Source organism: Indicator indicator, chromosome 33 (genome assembly GCF_027791375.1).
Source record: "Indicator indicator isolate 239-I01 chromosome 33, UM_Iind_1.1, whole genome shotgun sequence".
NCBI classification, from domain to species: domain Eukaryota; kingdom Metazoa; phylum Chordata; class Aves; order Piciformes; family Indicatoridae; genus Indicator; species Indicator indicator.
In genome coordinates, this window is record NC_072042.1 from 6,634,696 (window position 1) to 6,652,990 (window position 18,295).

At 57.3% G+C, this 18,295-nt stretch overlaps 1 protein-coding gene across 2 annotated transcripts in view; it reads left to right on the forward strand.

The window, feature by feature from the left end:
* Positions 1 to 3,279: 3,279 nt before the first annotated feature.
* The window catches only part of RPS6KA1 (ribosomal protein S6 kinase A1), a 34,909-nt gene continuing 19,893 nt past the window's right edge, over positions 3,280 to 18,295 (forward strand). For both annotated transcript variants that reach the window (XM_054395164.1, XM_054395165.1), the window contains exons 1-2: positions 3,280 to 3,342; positions 9,220 to 9,264. In XM_054395164.1, coding sequence (XP_054251139.1) covers positions 3,280 to 3,342; positions 9,220 to 9,264 — 108 coding nt within the window. The remainder of the gene's footprint in view (positions 3,343 to 9,219; positions 9,265 to 18,295) is intronic.

The window sequence follows — 18,295 nt, forward strand, 5'->3', positions numbered from 1 at the left end:
CTCCTGTGAAATGGGAAGGACTTAGTCAGCTGACCTAGCAGGGGGTGGAAGCTGCAGTGGGTCCTGTGTCTCCTTCTCTCACTTGCAGAGGGCCTTGGCTCTGCCTGTCAAAGGGTTCCTCTGGCTATTGCCCTTTCACCTTTCCCTGTGACCTTGCAAAACCTTCCTACTGCTTATTGTAGCACCCTGTAGGCTCTCAATGCTTTGGAAGTAATTTGGTTTATTTTTACCTTTTTTTTTCACTGTTTATAGTAGCAGTCATGACCTTGGAGGCAGAAACTTCCCAGGAGTTCATGCCCAGCATAGCTGAGATTTCTGGGAGCTGCTCAGCATCTGATCCTACCTGGCTTCCATCTGTAACTCTCCTCCTCAGAAGCTGGGAGCCATTCAGTGAGGGACCTGATGGGAGCTGGCATTTGTGCCTGGCACTGTGGCTCCAGAGAGACCTCAGAGCAGCCTTCCAGTATCTGAAGTAGGCTACAGGAGAGCTGGGGAGGGACTTTCTGCAAAGGCTTGGAGTGGCAGAACGAGAGGTGGTGGCTTCGGACTGAGAGAAGCTGGATTGAGATGAGACATTGGGAAGGAATTCTCCCCCAGGAGGGTGGTGAGGCTCTGGAACAGGTTGCCCAGAGAAGCTGTGGAGGCTGCAACTTTGGAAATGTTCAAGGTCAGGTTGGATGGGACCTTGAGCAAGCTGGGCTGGCAGGAGGTGTACCTGCCCATGGCAGGGGGTTGGATCTAGATGATCTTTAAGATCCCTTCCAACCCAGACCATCCTCTGGTGCTATGATTCATGGGGCCTGACGTTAAAGCAGGGCAAAGCCATCCAGCAGTGCCTCATTTTGTTCTCCTTCCAGGAAGGATGCAGAGAGGACTGTCCTACCTCCACCCCTGCTGCATTCCTACCCCAGGCCTGCCTGGCACGGAGCAGGAGCCAAGGGAGCTGAGTTCTGCAGACAGATGAGGAAGGTAAGTGGGGCACTGGCATTGACAGCAGGGTGTTACTGATGGCATCCAGAGCAGGCTGCAGCAGCTGGAGGATGGAGGAGAGCAGAAGGCACAGAATGTACCAGGCAGTGAGGTGAAAGCAGGGACGGCTTTGGAGCTGAGTTAATAACTCTGCACAAGATCTGCTCCAGCTTGCTCCAACGGCAAGTGACAGGAGTTTAATTGGCTATAACAGGACCTCAGTTAGCACCAGCTGGGGGGGGGGGGGTGTTATTTAATGCCTTCATCTGGAGCTCCACACTTATGGCACAGAGGGGTGCTCTGAGCACAGGCCTTGGAGGCAGCAGTTCCCAGGCTTGGCTCAGACACTCCCTGTCACCGTGGGAATTCTCTATCCTCCATTTCTCCATGTGCAAAAAAGATGACAGCTCCAGCCTGCCCCACAACAGGTCCTGCTGGTGGCTTACAGATTGTGAAGCTCAGCTGGAAGGTTTCAAAGCAGTGGGCTCCATTCCCTGCCCTCTCTGAAGAGGGGCAAAGGGCTGCAGCCCCCCAGCTTCATAGACCCTTAGAATCTTTTGGGTTGGAAAAGACCTTTCAGTTTGAGTCCAATCATTCTCTAACTCTGCCAAGTCTGGTGCTAAGCCTCAGCACCACAGCTCTGTCTCTCAAACACCTTCAGGGATGGGGCTTCAGCCACCTCCCTGGGCAGCCTGTCACAGTGTTTTGAGAACCCTTTCAGTCAAGAAGTTTCTTCTAACACCCAATCTAAATCTTCCTGGGACAGCTGCCCTCAGAATACAGATCCCCAGCTGTAGCTGCTTTCACTTGTGCTCATTAAGTAGTTCCAGCCACACCTTGATGAAGTCAGCCCTCAGCCACGCACCCTTCTACAAAGATGATTTATTTTTTTGTTGTTGTTTCTCTTAAACATGATTTTCTAATGAAACCTGAAAACGTGGTGCTTTGGTAAGGTCTGAGTAGAAGAGAACTTTGTCCTCTTTTGAAGAGCCTGGCAATAGAATTTGAGAGCAGCCTCAACTCTGATTGCTTAGAGCAGGGAAGCTGCCTGAGTGCTTAAGGCACCTTTCCCCTGGGGCTCTCCAAAGGCAGCAGAAAGGTGAATGTAGATTTTTTTTTTAATCCCTGTTTTGTAGGAAGGCTGTGGAGGGAAGCACTGCAGGAGGTGATGAGCAGTGACTCACTGCACATCTCAGGCTTGGAATCCGGATTTCCCACAGCAGCTTCCTGCCTAAAACAGCAATTTCTGAACTGTGCCCCTGACTTTGTGCTCATCACCTCTTCTCCTGGGGATGCTGCACAGCACTGTGTGTGGGGTGGCAGAGCTGGGCACTCCTGGAGGAAAAGGAATCCTTCCAGGACACAGAGCAGTGGGGCACAGGCTGTACTTGTCAGCAGGTGGTTGGTGTTCGGGTGCCTTGAGGATCCCCTTGCTAGAGGTGAGTGTGCAGTGAGCTCCCTGCTCGCCTTGCAGAGAGCCAGCTGGGTAAGGTTGGTTTGCATCCAAAGTGTGCCCAGGGAAAACGCACAGGGAAGGGCAAGCTAATAGGGAAAGGATCTGCTGTGAGGCCAGGCTGAGAGAGTTAGGGTTATTCGTCTTGGGAAAGGGAAGGAGACATTCTGGTGGCCTTTCAGTGTTTCAAGGGCTGAACAGAAAGCTGGGGGACAGACTTTTGAGCAGGGCCTGTTGGGACAGGACAAGGAGGGATGGTTTGAAACTGAGAGGGAGATTCAGACTGGAGAGAAGGAAGAAATTTTTCACACTGAAGGTGGCGAGACCTGGTGGGAGCTGCCCCGTCCTTGGAACCATTCCGGGTCAGGTTGTTCGGGGCTCTGAGCAACCTGACCTAGTCGGGGGTGTCCCTGCTGACTGCAGGGGGGTTGGACTGGATGATCTTTACAGCCCGTTCCAACCCAAGCCGTTCTGTGCTTCCATGATTCATCCCTGGCCACTCCTGCTCCCCGCAGAAGGACTCATGTGGCATCCACGCACGGTTCGTCATCTTTGTCCCGTTATCTGCCACCTCGCTGGGCTCTCAGCTCGCTGCCTGCCTCCAGCTGCTGACACCCCCAGCCCATCGCTCCGCCAGGCTCTCCCTGCTCAGCACCCTCTCGGCTTCCCTCGGGACCTTCCCTTCCCTGCCTCCCTCCTTCCCGGCAACTCGGCAGGCGGAGCCGCCCCGCTCCGCCCCTCCCCTCCTCGCCGCTCCCCGCCCGGCCCGGCCCGGGGAGCCGGTGCCCAGCGCGGGGCCCCTGCTCCGAGCGCGGCCGCTCCGAGCGCAGCCCCGCGGGGCAGCTCCCACCGGCAGCATGCCGCTCGCCCAGCTCGCCGAGCCTTGGCCCAACATGGAGCTGGTGCCGCTGGACACGGAGGTGAGCGGGGCACCGGCCCTTACCGGCGGCGGGGAGGGGGCTCCGGGGTTGCGGGCGGTGGCGGGGGGATGTCTCCGCCGAACAAAGGAACGCCCGGTCCGGCCTCCCCCTGTCCGGCGGGATCCTCCCGGCTGCCGTGACCCCCGGGCAATGCGGTTCCTCGGGGTTCGGCAGCCCGCGGCTGGGGGATCCTGGCTGGCTGGAGGCAGACGCTGCCCGGGGCTCGGTACGTGCACCGGAACCCACCCGGCTGCGGTGACCCCAGGGCCGTGCGGTTCCCCGGGGACGAGGCGGAGGGAGTCACGACCAGCCGGGGCTGTCCGCTGCCCGGGGTCTCGGTATGAGCACCGGGGGGGTATTCCTGGTTGCGGGGGCTGCGGTGACCCCCGGGGTGTGCAGTTCCCCGGGGTGGGGTTCTGCAGCCTGGAGGTGTGGGGCGGGGGGGTCACGGCCGGCCGGCGCCGTGCGCTGCCCGGGGCTCGGTTGTGCGTGGCGTGTGCCCGGTACGATCGTCAGGGGCTTCTTGGCTGCGGTTCCCCGGGGAGGTCGGTTCGCTAGCCCGGGAATGTTGGGGGGGTCACTGCCGTCTGGAGCTATGCGGTGCCCGGGGCTCGATGTGTGCCCCGCGGGCTTCCCGGCTCCGGTGCTGCCCTTGCAGGCTTTGGTCGATTTAGAGCCTGAGCAGCGAGCTCCTAAATCCCCTCCCAGACACAGAACAATCCCTGCCGAAGGCCCAGGAATGAATGTCTGGGATTTGGGATCTCTCTCTTCGGGGCTGCCTCACTGTCCACCAGCCCTGGCTGCTCTCCCGGGCCTGTGTTTCCAGCTCCCATCACGGTCCTGTGTCACTTGGCTGGGTGTCTGCTCTTCCCTCCTGCTTTGCTCTGTTCCTTCTATTGAAGAGCTCAAAGCCAGATGTGCAGGAGGGTGTGCAGCAGCTGTCCACATCTGCAGGCTCCCATCACAGCCATTTCAGAATAAAGGGACTGCTTGGAGCAGTTTTCAGCCATCGCAGAGCAACCAGCTGAGGCTCTGTGCCTCTGGCACTCTTCACTTAAACATCTTCCCATCCAAACTGCAGCTGGCTGTGCTCCTGGGGAAAGCAGAGGGGTGCTGGGGGGGTTGTTCGAGGTGCCTTACTCATTTTGACTGGGTGTGATGCTGTCACACTCCTGTGTCGTGAAGAGGGATGTCAGATGATGGTTCCTGGGTCAGATTTGCTCATCCCTGATCAAAATTGCCTCTTAAAAGCTCTCTGCTTGGAGTGCAGGCAGTGTTTCACTGCTGCTGCAGTGGCAGGGGGGGGTCTGCTGGTGGGCAGGGGTAAGGCTGACTCATTTTCATCAGCCAGATGCAGCAGGACTTCCCCTAGAGCAAGGGAGCACTCCCTGTGCATGGGGTGCTGTGCCCAGGGTCCCTCTGTGCTGCTGCTACCAAACAGGGTGCCCAGGGCTGAGAACATTCCTCTGAAGCATCACTTGAGCCCTGAGGATGGGTTTGTGCTTGAAGGTGGGAGAGGAGGGAAGTCCTGCAGCAGCTTGGTGACAATTCCTGACGCCACACTGTGTGCCCAGGGGCAGGGTGCAGGATGTTGCTGGCAGCCAGGACTTTTGATTTGTGGTTTTCTCTCTCTGCCAAAGCCAGAAGATAGCCTGAAAAGCCAGAAAACACAAGGAGGCTCATAATGGGAGGCAACTAATGCCAGTGCCCAGGGCAGTGAATGCTGTGGGTGAGATTCATTTGCTCCTTAATCCCAGGTCTGCCAGGTGCCAGGCAGGCGTCGTGTCGGCAGCACAGGATCCCTCCGGAGCCAGAGGGGAAGGGCTGGGAGGGGCTCGGTGGATTTGTCAGCCCCAGTCAGCTGTGAGGAGCAGGGCAGCAGCTAAGGACTGTTCTCCCCCTTGCATTAACTGTAAACTGAAACTGGAGGCCCTGCCTCTGGCTTCTGAGCCATCCCCTTCCCCCATCTCACCTTGGCCAGGGCTCTAGGACAGGGTCAGGAGCTGCTTGCAGGTGATACTTCTGCAGATCAGCCTGGCTGCATCCCAGGCTCACAAGTGGGACCTTAGCAGCTTTGTGTGAAGGTGAGCAGGTACCTGCAGGTGACCCCAGTGAGGAGGATAATGAGGCTGTCCTCCACCTCCAGACCTGGCTGCCCTTGCCTGGGCCAGGCCTTAGAGGATCCCACAGTGCATCTGTGAACAGTGGAGAGGAGCTAGGGCTTGAGGAATGCTTTGCGCCTTGCAGTTAAAATCACTGAGGGTAGGGGCCCAAAGAGAAAGTTTTCAGCTCTCCTGGATGAGGTGGCACCACTGAGGAACCCAGGAGACTTTTCTGGAACACCGGTTACGTAAATTGCCCTGGGATTGCTGCCATGCAGGTTAGAAAGCAGCTTCCTCCAACCTTTGTTTTCTGAGTCATGGAGCAGAGGTGCTGCACTGTGCTGCTGAAGGCATTGGCCCTGTTGTGAAGGGATTTGGGAGTTTTCCACTGAGCTCTGCTGCTGCGGATGGGTCCCTTGCCCTGGCCTGCCAGACCCATGCCAGGAAAAGGCACAGGGGTAGGAGGTGGTGGGAGCTTGAGCTGACCCCTTGCAGGAGAGCAGTTCCTGGGCACTGAGCTTTGCAATGCTTTTTCCTCTTTTTCCTGCTGTGTTCTCTCTGCTACTTGTTTTAGCAGCAGAATATTGCTTAGGTGGTAGAAAAACCTGGCTGGGGCAGAGTGCAAGCAAGAGAGAGTGGAACTGAATGACTTCATCACCATAGTGATGGATGCTGTCCTCGGGGCTGTGCTGCTCTTTCAACTCCTGCCTTGCCACCAAAGCATCCAGCAGCAGGGCTGACGTGGGCTCACACCAAAGCCAAGCACTCTTAGCCTGTGAGTGTGTCTCATTCTTTACTGAGCAGGAACTATTCCTGCCTAACTTATCTTCTGCAGGCATCTCAGCTGAACAATGCATAAAACCCTGATCAAAAGATAGTGGAGGAAGCCAAGCAGCTGCTGCCTCTTGACACGCCCTTGTGCACAGCCTCCTTGGGCTCTCTGGGCTGCTCAGGTTCTTCTGGAGGTCTTTGTTTCTGCAGGATCCTTTCCTTTCTCTGAACTGCAATAGGCAGGATCCATAAATTCTACTTAATAATAATAATAATAATGAAAGGCCTTGTTCTTGGGTCCATCGAGCAGGAGCTGTGGGGTGAAGGCTTTCTTCCCCCACTCCTTCCTGCTCCTGTGCTTCAGAGGTCATCCAAGGAGCATCTCTGGGTACCTGGGGCCCTTGTTGTGGTGGTTTATGGATATAGCAAAAATGATTGGTTACAGGATGGGTTTGGTTGGAAAAAGACCTTCAAGATTATCAAATCCAACCATCAACCCAACCCCACCATGGCCACCAAACCCTGTCCCCAAGGGCCATGGCCACAGGTTTCTTGAACACCTCCAGGGATGGGGACTCCACCACCTCCCTGGACAGCCTGTGCCAATCCCTGACCACTCTTGTAGGAAATAAATTGCTCCTGACATCCAACCTAACCCTCCCCTGGTGCAACTTGAGGACATTTCGTCTCATCCTATCAGTTGCTACTTGTGAGAAGAGCCCAAGCCCTGCCTGGCTCCAGTCTCCTCTCACAGAGCTGTAGAGAGCCTCCTTTCTCCAGACTGAACAACCCCAGGTCTCTCAGCTGCTCCTCTCCAGACCCTTCTCTAACCAGAGCCTGGAGGTCCAGACATAGCAGCAGGCTGCCTCTCCAAGCAGAGCTGTGGGTGCTGCTGGTGCTTGCAGGAGGACACAGCCCTTGGTGGCAGCAGGAGTGGGCACAGCCCTGCCAGGGCTGCAACTCCTCCTGCTTTCAGATCAGAGCAGCATTGGCCTGGTCTGTAAATTGCTCCCTGTGCTGTGGCTTGTGTGTAATTAAAGGGACTGACAGTGCAAGATGTCCTAAGCTCAACATCTCCCAAGTGCAGGCAGCCTGCCCCTTGTGTGCCTGTGCTGCTGCTCCCGGGCACTGTTCTGCCCACGCTGGAGGAAACTTCACTGGAGCAGCTCCATGTGCAGGAGGGCTGCTGGGGCTCCTCTCAGGCAGCTTTAGCTGTTGCTGACCCAGAGGTGCCCTTGCTGCCAGGCTGCTGCTCCACGTGCCCATCAGATTAGCTCTGAGATCCCCATTTCCGCTTGCCCCAGAGCAGGACGGAGCTGGCAAGCTGCAGGGACAGGCTGCTGGCCCCTGGTGAGGCTCCTGCTGCTGCCTTCTTGGTAGCCAAAGCCCTGCTCTGCCACCCCTGCATCAGGTCCTTGTTGCTCAGGGCACCCAGGGGAAGGAGCTGAGCCTTCCTCCTGCAGCAGGTGTTGCCTGGTTTTTGCCTTTGGGGAGATCTTTGGAGTAGGACATTCAGGAGGCTCCTTTCCAGCCTTGTGCTGTGAGAGGGCATCTGGAGACAAACACAGCCCCGGTGACTGACACTGTGCTGGGGAGTGCAGAAATAAAGCTTTTAAAAGAGAAATCTCAAAGCAGGAAACCTACAGAGTATTTCAGCCCCCCCTCAGGAGGTGGGGAATGGCCACAGCAGATCTCAGGAGGTGATGAGTTTGTAGCTGGGAGAGTTTCCACCCTGGATGCTTACAAGGGGCTCTTGAATGCCACATGAGGGAGCAGGGACTGGGTTTGCTGTGGGGCAGGAGGAGAGCACTTGGCTGTAAATGCTGCAATTCTCTCCTTGCACATCTGCCTTAGAGCAGCTTGAGCAGGGCCCTGTTGCATGAGTGCATCTCTCAGACCGTGGACTTACATGTCCAGGAAACCTCCCTGGCATGGACACTGTTCCTTTGTCCTCACATGTCTTCCACCCCTGGGCAGGAAGGGTTTCTGTCAGCAGCAGAGTGTAGGACAAATGTTCCTTGGCGTAGGGAGCTGATGAAGCACAGCCCTCAAGGTCTGGCAGGGCTGGAGGTGGCACCCGGTATCTCCCAGCTTGTCCTTGAACCCAAAGGCTTGGGCAGACCCTGGGCTCCCTCTGTGCTGTGTGCTGCTTTTCCCACAGCAGCAAAAGCTCTTGTGCCATGTCTCAGCTCTGCCCTTTCTTGGCACCTGCCTTGGAGACCTCTTCTCCAGCCCAGGAGCCAGGCACTGCTTCCCTCTGTCCAGTGTGGAAATTCGACTTCTGCAGCTGTTGTGGACACAAGCAGCCCTCCCCAGGCTATGGTTTGGACTAGCAGGGAGTTAGGAGCTGTGCCCAGTGGCAGCTGAGGCAGCAGGCAGCAGCCTGCCTTCAGCTCTGGTTATCTGGAGCAGAGCATCTCCCCCGCTCTGGGCAGGCTGGGCAGGGACACAAGGACTTAACTTCACTCTGGAGCTGTTCTCTATGCCAAGGGCACCAAGAGCTCTGGGTAAACATCAGGGCAATGTTCCTCTGGAAGGGCTTGGCTGAGGAACTGGAGCCCAGCTGAAGCTGGCACAGAGGTGAGTGGTGGAGCTCAGAGAGGAGCCACAGCAATGCCAATACTGCAGTGCCAGGCCAAGGCACAGGTGGTCTTCTCCTCCCCAGCTCCATGAGGGGTGGGTGTCAAGATGAAGGTGCCAGGCCCTTCTGGGTGGTACTCAGTGATAGGACAAGGAACAACAGGTACAACCTGCTACCCAGTTTCAGTTTGTGCCCAGTGCCCCTTGTCCTGTCCCTGGGCACCACTGAGCAGAATCTGGCCCCAGCCCCTTGCCCCCCAGCCTTTAGCTGTTGATTGAGAAGCTCTCCTCAGGCTGCTCTTGTGCCGTGTCTGGAAGCATTCCCTGAGTGTCCTGCAGGAAGGGCTCTCAGAGCCTTTGTGAGGGGAGTGAGGAGCAGTCCCCTCCCTGGTGTGTGCTAACAGAAGGTTCTTCTCCCTTGCAGAATGGGCAGGCTGCTCCAGAAGAAGGTGGGAATCCTCCAGCCAAGGTAAAGATGTTTTGGACTTACACCTTGCAGCCATCCATCTGCGCTGCCTGTGGGGGGGAGCTGCTTTGGCAGAGGGACTGGGGACAGCAGGGTGTGAACCCTGTGAGCTGCTGCTTTGTGAGCTGGGTGGCTGCTTGTGGGAGGGTAAGGGACTGGAGTGGGGGAAGAGAAAAGAGCAATCTCTGTTCCTTCCTGTCCTTTTGGTCATCCAACCCTGCCTGGGAAGACTCCCAGAGGGCTGCCTCAGACCAGCACACAGGAGAAGGGCAGGAGGCTGCATCAGAGGGTTGGAAGTGAGAACTCCTGGGGTGCTTCAGTGCCATGTTTGCAGCTTTCTGTGTGGTGCTCTTGCCAGGTGGGAAGAGCAACACAAAAGCATTTGATGGTTTTGGCACAGCTGCCCTGGTATCTGTTTATCCTCTTGCCTTGGTGGGGCTGGGAGAAGCTCCACTTCTGCCAGGGTGCCCTTCCCATCCCTTCCCACAGACATTCTTGGGAATGGTGAAGGGAACTGGGCTGCTGGCTTCCATGTTTTGGACAAGGGTTTTTATCTGCCAGACCTGCTCCAGGCACAGAAAGCTCTTCCTGCTCCACACACCCTGCTGAAGGAGTTTCTCTGGGTGAGCTCTCTCCAGGCAGCAGGGTGGTTACCCTGGGCATTGCCTGGCAGTGCCCACACTCCTCTGTGAATTCTTTTCAGCACCTTTCAGGATTTCCTTTGCTGGTGCACAGATGCAGTGCCACAGGGTTTGACTTGGCTGGGCAGACCTTGCTGAACCTGTCAGGAGTTTGTCCTGCAGCAGTTTCTCTCTGAGTCATCCTTGGTCCCTGCTCAAGGCTCTTGTGTTGTTCCTCCACTTGGTTGCTGTCCTCCTCAGCTAGTCCTTTTCCAGGAGCTTCTGCTGGGCTTGGGGCATTGCCTGCCTTGACTTCCTCAGGTGCTGCAGCTTGGTTGGACTAAAGGATCTCTAGAGGTCCCTTCCAACCCCTAACATTCTGTGGTTGCCACTGCATCCCAAGCACCTGTTGTGCATTTCTGTCCCAGCTGCTGGGCTGGCAGGTATCCAGGAGCTCAGGCATGGGGCAGATGAGCTCAGGCCAGTGCAGCTGTGCATCCCCTGCCCTCAGAGGGGTGGCTTTAGGGCTCTTTGCTGTGCCTGCTTCTCTGGCATGGGGAGAAAAATCACATCTGATTCTTCTGGTTGGGTTGCAGCTGGGCTCCTGAGACTTGAGACTTTGCCTCTTTCATCTTCAAACACTTGGCTGAGCCTCCCTCCTGTACAAGCTTCTGTTGCTTTAAAAATAATTGAAGGGTTGGGTTTGTTTTTTTTTTTTTTTTTTTGATTTGAAGGACATCCCTGGGACAAACCCTGTCTGGTTCCATCTGTAGATGCAGCCCCATAGAAAGATCCCACAGCAGAGGCCAAAAGGCACTTGGGGTTCTCTTTGCTGGTCTGTGCCTGTCTGTGGGAGAGGGATGTGGAGGCCCTGGGGAGCTGGAGCAGAGCAGCAGCAGAGTTCATAGAACCCCAGCTTGGTAGGGCTGGAAGGGACCTCTGGAGCTCACCCAGTCCAACCCCCCTGCTCCAGCAGGGCACCCACAGCAGCCTGCCCAGGGGCACAATGGCCAGGAGAGACTCCACAACCTCTCTGGGCAGCCTGATCCAGGGCTCTGCATCCTCACACCAAAGAAGCTTCTCCTCATGCTGAAGCAGAACTTCCTCTGTTCTAGTTTGTGTCCAGTGCCCCTCACCCCCTTACTGGGCACCACTGAAGAGCCTGGCCCCAGCTTCTTGCCCCCCACCCTTAATGTATTTGTAAGCATTGCTGAGGTCCCCTCTGGGGCTGCTCTTCTGCAGGCTCTCAGCCCCAGGGCTCTCAGCCTTTGCTCCTCACAGAGATGTTCCATTCCCTTCAGCATCCTTGTAGCCTCTGCTGGACTCTCTCCAGCAGTTCTCTGTCTCTCTCGTTCTGGGGAGCCCAGAACTGGACACAGTCCTCCAGCTGAGGCCTGACTGGGGCAGAGCAGAGTTGTCCAACACCCCACAGCAGTGCAGGTGTGCTGCCTGCTTTCCACTGCCACTGTTCCAGGGCATTGTGGCCCAGCTGCCTGTGAGCAGTGCCTGGCAATCCCATTTTTGGCAACTTTGGAGCTCCTGAGGCTCTGCTCCCTGCTCCTGGCACAGCCTCAGCTGTGTTTTCCAAGTTTGTCCAAGGTACACTTGCTGGCAGCAGAGACAAATGAGATCCCAGCTGCAAACACAGCCTCAGGGCCAGCTCCCAGGGAGCTGTGGTGCTGCAGATGGGGGCAGCAGGCTCAGCATCTGGGCATGATTCTGCTCACTTTGGGGGTAGGCAACAGCAGCTTCTGGCACTGGCTCTGCCTGCAAGGACAAAGGAAGAGGTCAGTGGTAGTAAATGGATTGGAAAAGATCTTTAAGATCACAGATGGCATTGAGCTGGAAGGGATCCTCCAAGGGCATCTTGTCCAAGCCCCTAGGGGCAGCAGGGACACCTCCAGCTGGATCAGGCTGCCCAGGGCCACATCCAATCTGATCTTGGAATGTCCCCATGGATGGGGCCTCAACCATGTCCCAGGGCAGCCTGTTCCAGTGTCTCACCACCCTCACTGTGCAGAACTTCCTCCTGATGTCCAACCTAAACCTTCCCTGCTCCAGTTTCAAACCCTTGTCCCTCATCCTATCACTCCAAACCCTTCTGACCAGTCCCTCCCCAGCCTTCCTGGAGGTCCCCTTCAGGTACTGAAACACAGCTCTAAGGTCTCCCTGGAGCCTTCTCTTCTCTAGGCTGAACAACCCCAACTGCCTCAGCCTGTCCCCACAGCAGAGGTTCTTCATCCCTCTGATCATCTTCGTGCCCTCCTCTGGCCCTGCTGCAGCAGCTCCATCATTGCCATTGTTGGATACCAAGTCCAGGCCTCCAAGGTCCCCCCTCAGCTGGGGTACCCAACACAAACCTGCCCCCCCCAGCATGCACAGCCCTCACTCTGCAGGTTCCACAGCACCCAAGGTTGGCTCTTCTCAAGCTGAAGGTTGCTCAGAATCCCTCCTGTGCCCTTCTCTTGTAGCTGTGTGTGGAGAGCTGTGAGGGGAGGAGGCACCTTCAGCCTTGCCTCCTCTTGCAGCTCATTCTCTGATCCCTTCTGAAAATAGCCTGCAGCAGGGATTACTCAACACCCTCACAAGTGCTGTCCCTCCCCCTGTCCCTGGAAGCAGGATGCTGCCAGGAGCAGTCCTTATTTGCCTGGGCACCAACCAAAGGTGCTCTGCAAGGGAGGAGATCCAGGAGTTCCTCAAGAGAGTTGGGAACTTGGCAGCTGGCAGCCTGCTGCAGTCCAATGCCTCCATCCCTAGGAGGGTTCCAAACCTGTTGCCTTGGCACTCTGGGCCATGGCTGAGTGGCCATGGTGGTGCTGGGCTGATGGTTGGACTCAACCTTAAAGCTCTTCTCCAACCCAAAGGGTTCTGTGAGCCTGCTCCCAGCTCAGCTGCATCTCTGTGCAGGGCAGGAGCAAACCAAGAGGGCTCCCTCCTGCCTTGCTCTCAAAAGCTGCTCTGCCCCAGGGCTTCATCTGCAGCACTGTGCCTTGGTCCTGAGGGACTGAACCTCCTCCTCTCCTGTCTTCCTCAGGCTTTAACTGCTGGGTGGGCTGTGGGCTGGGCCCTGTTCAGCTGGGGAACAGCAGCAGAGGCCTTGAATTCAGTGGGAAAATAAAACTTCTCACAACTGGGGGTTTAATTCCTGCTCCCCAGCCAGCCTGGCTTGTGCTCCCTGTAAGGAATTCTGCCTGGAAGCACAACACCCAATTAGTGGAATCACTTCATAATGAAGAGCAGAGGAGTGGGCTGGCAGCAGGGAGTGTGCCCACTCCCTCCCTGGTACAGGCTGGCAGCCATCAGCTCCTTCCTGGGGGATAATCACAGAGTGGAGGGAGCACTGGGGAGGTGACTCTGTGACCTTTTCCAGTTGAGCACCACAAAGGAGACCTTTGAGACAGGCATGAGGGCTTTGCTCCTCTGCACACAGCAGGCAGGGGCTGCTCCCCCTGCTCAGGCTGAGCCTTGCTGACTGCAGGAGAGGGTAGGATGCAGCTCTGCTGCTCTGTGCCTGTGTCCTGACCAGGCAGAGCTGGCAGAAGGGTCCTGCTGTTCTGCAGCAAGGGAAGCTGTAGGCAGGTCCTGGACACTTCTGGCCAGAGAAGTACTCAGAGCAGCAGCTGAAGGTTGGGTTGGGTTGTTCTGTGCCAACTGTGACACTCTGGGGATGCCAACCTGCAGCCACAGCCCTCAACTGCCACTCTCTGGGGTGAGCTGCAGGGAATGGGCTCAGAGCCACAGCCCTGAGCCAGTCCTTGGGTGGTTCAGCAGCAGTCAACTGCTGCTAGCATCAGGCTGGTCCTTGGTGGTGCTCCTCCTGAGGTACTTGAACCCAGCTCCACCTGCAAACTCGCTGTACCTGGAGGACTTTTCCTGCAGGCTTTGCTTCACCCCTGGTGAGGGATCCTGCTCTGACCTCTAGTCATGTCCTGGGAATTCTTCCTGCTCCTCTGGTGGGAGGAGAGAGAGGAAGGCTTTGTGCAGCTCCATCGTGGTGCTGCTTCCCCCCACCTCCTTCACCCAGGCCTTGAGCTGTGCATCAGTACTCCACTAACCCCTGTGCTGTCTCCTTGGAGCTGCATCACTGAGTGGCTGCTCAGAGGCAAAACTCCAAGCACCTTCTCTTCACAGAGAAGAGAGAGGCATCCAAGGCTTGCTGGCCACCAAAGGGAAAGTCCTGTGTGCCCAGGCAGTGCCAGGTGGTGGAGCTCTGGTTGTGCAGGCTCCATGCTGCCAGCACTGCAGGTGAGCTGCAGCTCCAGGCTGAGTGCCAGGCAGAAGACACATCCAGTGGTGAGGTCCTCTCCAGCACTGGACATGGCTCTAAGCACAGCCTCTTAACATGAAGGGCTTGAAAACAAACAAGAGAATTGCTGTGCTTTGGAGCAGGCCTGCTGTGTTTGCACAGCTGCTGCTGGGCTCTCCAGGAACTGGGGAGCTCTGGGACAAGGGAGCAGGCAGCTCAGCAAATCCCTCCTCTGCCATCTCTGATGGCTTCCCAGCTCTTGGAGAAGCCAGCAGCAGCTGTGCAAACACAGCAGGCACTGGGGGACCACACTGCCTGCAGCACTCCTGGCCAAGGGGCTGGAAGCAGCAGAAGAGGGGCAGCCAGGCTGCCCCCCAGGGCTGGGCAGGGCTGCAGTCAGCTGGTAGGAGAAGAACATCTTGAGCATGGCATGAAAATGGCCTGCCCAGGGCTGGGCTGCCCCTCCTGCCACTCCTAATGGTCAGCTTTTCAGCCTGTCAATGGTGAAGCCCTTGGGTTGGAGCTCTTGGCTTGGAGCTTTTGGGTTGGAGCTCCTGGGTTGGAGCTTTTGGCTTTGGAGCTCTTGGCTTGGCGTCCTTGGGTTGGAGCCCTTGGGTTGGAGCCCTTGGGTTGAAGCTCCTGGGCTGGAGCTCCTGGGTTGGAGCTCCTGGGTTGGAGCTCCTGGGTTGGAGCCCTTGGGTTGAAGCCCTTGGGTTGGAACCCTTGGGTTGGAGCTCCTGGGTTGGAGCTCCTGGGTTGGAGCCTTTGGTTTGGAGCTCCTGGGCTGGAGCTCTTGGGTTGGAGCTCTTGGGTTGGAGCTCCTGGGCTGGAGCTCCTGGTTTCAGGGGCTGCTGGCTGCTCCATCAGGTCAGCTGAAGTGATCAGGTGGGTCTGGTGTTGCTGCCTGGCCTGTTCCTGCCATTTGCTCCTCATCCTCAGCAGGGCTGGGCTAAGGTTAGCAGCAAAGCTTCTGAGCTCTTCAGAGAGCCACCAAGTGTCTGTGAGGAGCTGAGGCTGTGCTGAGCTGCAGACTCCAGTGAATGATTGAGCAGAGGTCAGGTTACAGGACTGGCACAGGAGGCCTGCAGCCAGGTCTGCAGCCCTCAGAGCCCCCTCCTGGCACTCTGCTCCAGGTGGTGCCCTGCTCTGCTTTCACCTCCCCCATGGCCACCCCTTCGTGGGTTAACAGAAGCTGCCTCCAGCTCTACCTCCAGGCAGCCTCCTTCACTGAAACAAAGAATCTTCTCCTGTGTGCTGTGCTGGGGAGACCTCTGTCCCCCAGCCCCAGCAGAGCTCAGGTTGCTGAGCCTGCAGCAGGGTGAGGGATCCTCTGCCAGCCCCTCCCTGGCCAGGCCTCTCCTGGCTCTCTGAGCTGGGGGTTGGCAGAGGGCATCATGGCACTGCTGAAGCCAAGCTGGAGCCAGAGCTTTGCTGATGCTTCCTTGGAGGGATGGAGGAGCTGTGGGCTCCTCTCTGCTTGAGGGAAGGGCAAATGGAGGCTGGGCACAGGGGGTGGTGGCAGCTCCCTCTGTGCCGGGGACATCAGCAGAGAGCTGCCACTGAAGAGGACCTCAGAGAGCTCAAACCAAAGAATTTATTCACATTTGATTTTTGAAGGGCTCAGAGTGGACTTGGGGCATCCCAGCAGAGCACCTGGGAGCTGTGAGTGTCCTTGGCTGGGCCTGGGGGGTCACTGTCTCCACAGCTGGCTCAGCTGCTCTGGGGCTCTCCCTGCATGCACAGGCAGGCTCTGGAGCCTCTGCAGCTTTGCAAGTCTCAGCTTTATTTGGAAGCTGCAGCCTGGTTTTGACACAGGCAGTGAATTCCTTCCATAGCTCCAGATGAATCTGCAGCCACTTCTCCCCCCTAGGTTGCACTGTGCTGCCTGCCAGCAGCTGGGGGAGGCTGGGGGCCATCCAGGAAGGGCAGTGCCAGCTGTCCTCTGAGGACTCCTGGGGGCACAGCTCTCTGCTGGGGTCTTCTCCTTCTCCCTGGGGAAGAGGCACTGCTGTGTGCCTGGCAAGGGGGGCAGAGGCAGTGCCCCCAGCAGCTCTCACCCCAGCTCTGGGGCAGGAAGGATTTCCCAGCTGCAGGGTGAGATCCAGCTCCTTCCCTGCCAGCCCCAGAGCCTGCAGCCAGGGAGTGTCAGCCCTTTGGCCAGGGAAAAGCAGAGCCTTCAGCCCTCCTCTGGACTTGGAGCCTTGGGCTTGGCAGAGCTTCTGCCGTGGCTCTGGGAGCTGTGCAGGACCTGGGGTGCAAACCTCCTGTGCTCCCTGAGGCACTCTCAGATGAGGTGGAATCAATCTGCTCCCCAGCAGAGCTGAGGTACAGAGAGGGGGAGGAGAAGGCTCTGCAGCACCATCAGGACAACCACTGAGCACCAGGAGTGGGTTCTGTGGTGATCTCTGGAGGTCACCCCCAAAGCCATCCCAGGAGGGGAGCCCCAGGGTCTCTGCATGGACACAGCCAGGGGAAAAAAAAACCTCCTTCAAAAAAGCATTTTTGTGTCTTAGGAGAGCAGGACAAAAGCTGATTGCCAGTGGGCAGCGTGGCTGCAATTCCCATGCTGTGCTCGTTGGGAAGGGCCCTGGGGGTGCTGAGGCACAGGCAGCTGAGGCTGAGTCAGTGTGTGCCCAGGTGGCCTTCCTGGGCCAGCCATGGTGTGGGCAGCAGGAGCAGGGCAGGGATTGTGCTCCTGTGCTGGGCACTGGGGAGGCCACACCTGGAATGCTGAGGTCAGTGCTGGGTCCCTTACTCCAAGGACATTCACGGGCTGGAGCAGGACCAGAGAAGGGCAACCAAGCTGGGAAGGGTCTGGAGAAGAGGGCTGGGGAGGAGCAGCTGAGGGAGCTGGGGGTGTTCAGCCTGGAGAAGAGGAGGCTGAGGGGAGAGCTCATTGCTCTCTGCAGCTCCCTGAGAGGAGGCTGGAGCCAGGTGGGGGTTAGTTGCTTCTCCCAAGTAGCAAACAACAGGATGAGAGGGAATGGCCTCAGGTTGCCCCAGGGGAGGTTTAGGTTGGACTTGAGGAACAATTTCCTTACAAAAGAGAGGTTAAGCCCTGGCCCGGGCTGCCCAGGGCAGTCCCCATCCCTGGAGGGGATTCAAGGCTGTGGAGATGTGGTGCTGAGGCCATGGTTTGGTGGTGCCCTGGCAATGCTGGGTCAAGGGTTGGACTGAGTGATCCTGGAGGTCTTGAACCACTGCTGTCACTCAGAGCCACCATGACAATGTGACAACCACTCTGCTCCAGTGCCCTGCCCAGGGGCTGGGGCAGGGCTGGGTTCTCCCAGCTTGTCCCTCCCAAAACCTGGCAGGTACTGGGCAAAGGCTTCACCAAGTCCTGCGATGACTCTTTGTGTGTCTTGCAACAAGAAATCCTCCAGCAGCATGTGTGTGCTGTGGGAGGAGTATGGAATTCCTGCCTTCCTGAGATAGGGAATTGTTTCCACATCCCACGGCAGCCCCAGGGACACCAAACAAGTCTTGGTTCTCCCTCTGCCTTGGGCTTCACTCTGAGGCTTTCTCTGCCCTGCAGAAAGCAGCACAACTGCTTGGTGCCTGGCTGAGGGTGGTGCTGCAAGGTTGCTCCTCAGAGCAGTGTTCCTCCTGGAGGGTGGCCTGGGACAGGTCTCATGGTTTGGTTTTTAGCAGCAGCAGAGCAGGAGTGGAGCTGAGTTTGCTGAGTGGGACCTGTCCCTCCTTGCTGGGAAATGGTAGGGGGGCTGGGGGGAGGGGGCTCTGTGCTTTGCACTTTCTACATGGAGGCTAATTTGTTGTGTAGAGGCTGCAGCATGAAGTGGTTCCCTCTCTCCTGCCAGCTGAAGCTGTTTCCCTCTCTCTGGCACCTCCTCTCACTGGTGCAAAGTGCTGCTGGCCCAGGGTGCTGCTCCCACAGCTCCACAGCACAGCTCTCTTGGTGGGGTTTGGGAGCAGCTTTTGCCTGAGCTTGCATCCTGAGCCCCAGTTGCTCATTGTCAGCTGATCCTGGCCAGCTGCAGCTTGTGGTGCCTGGGAAGGGTGGAGGGAGTTGATTTCTTTTCTTCTTTTTTCTTTTTTTTTTTTTTTTTTAATTAAGAAACTCTCAGGATCTGGTGCCAGGAGCAGGGAGGAGAGCAGGGAGTGCAAGGGGGATGCCTGTGCCTGAGCCTCTCTGCTCTCTCCATGCCAC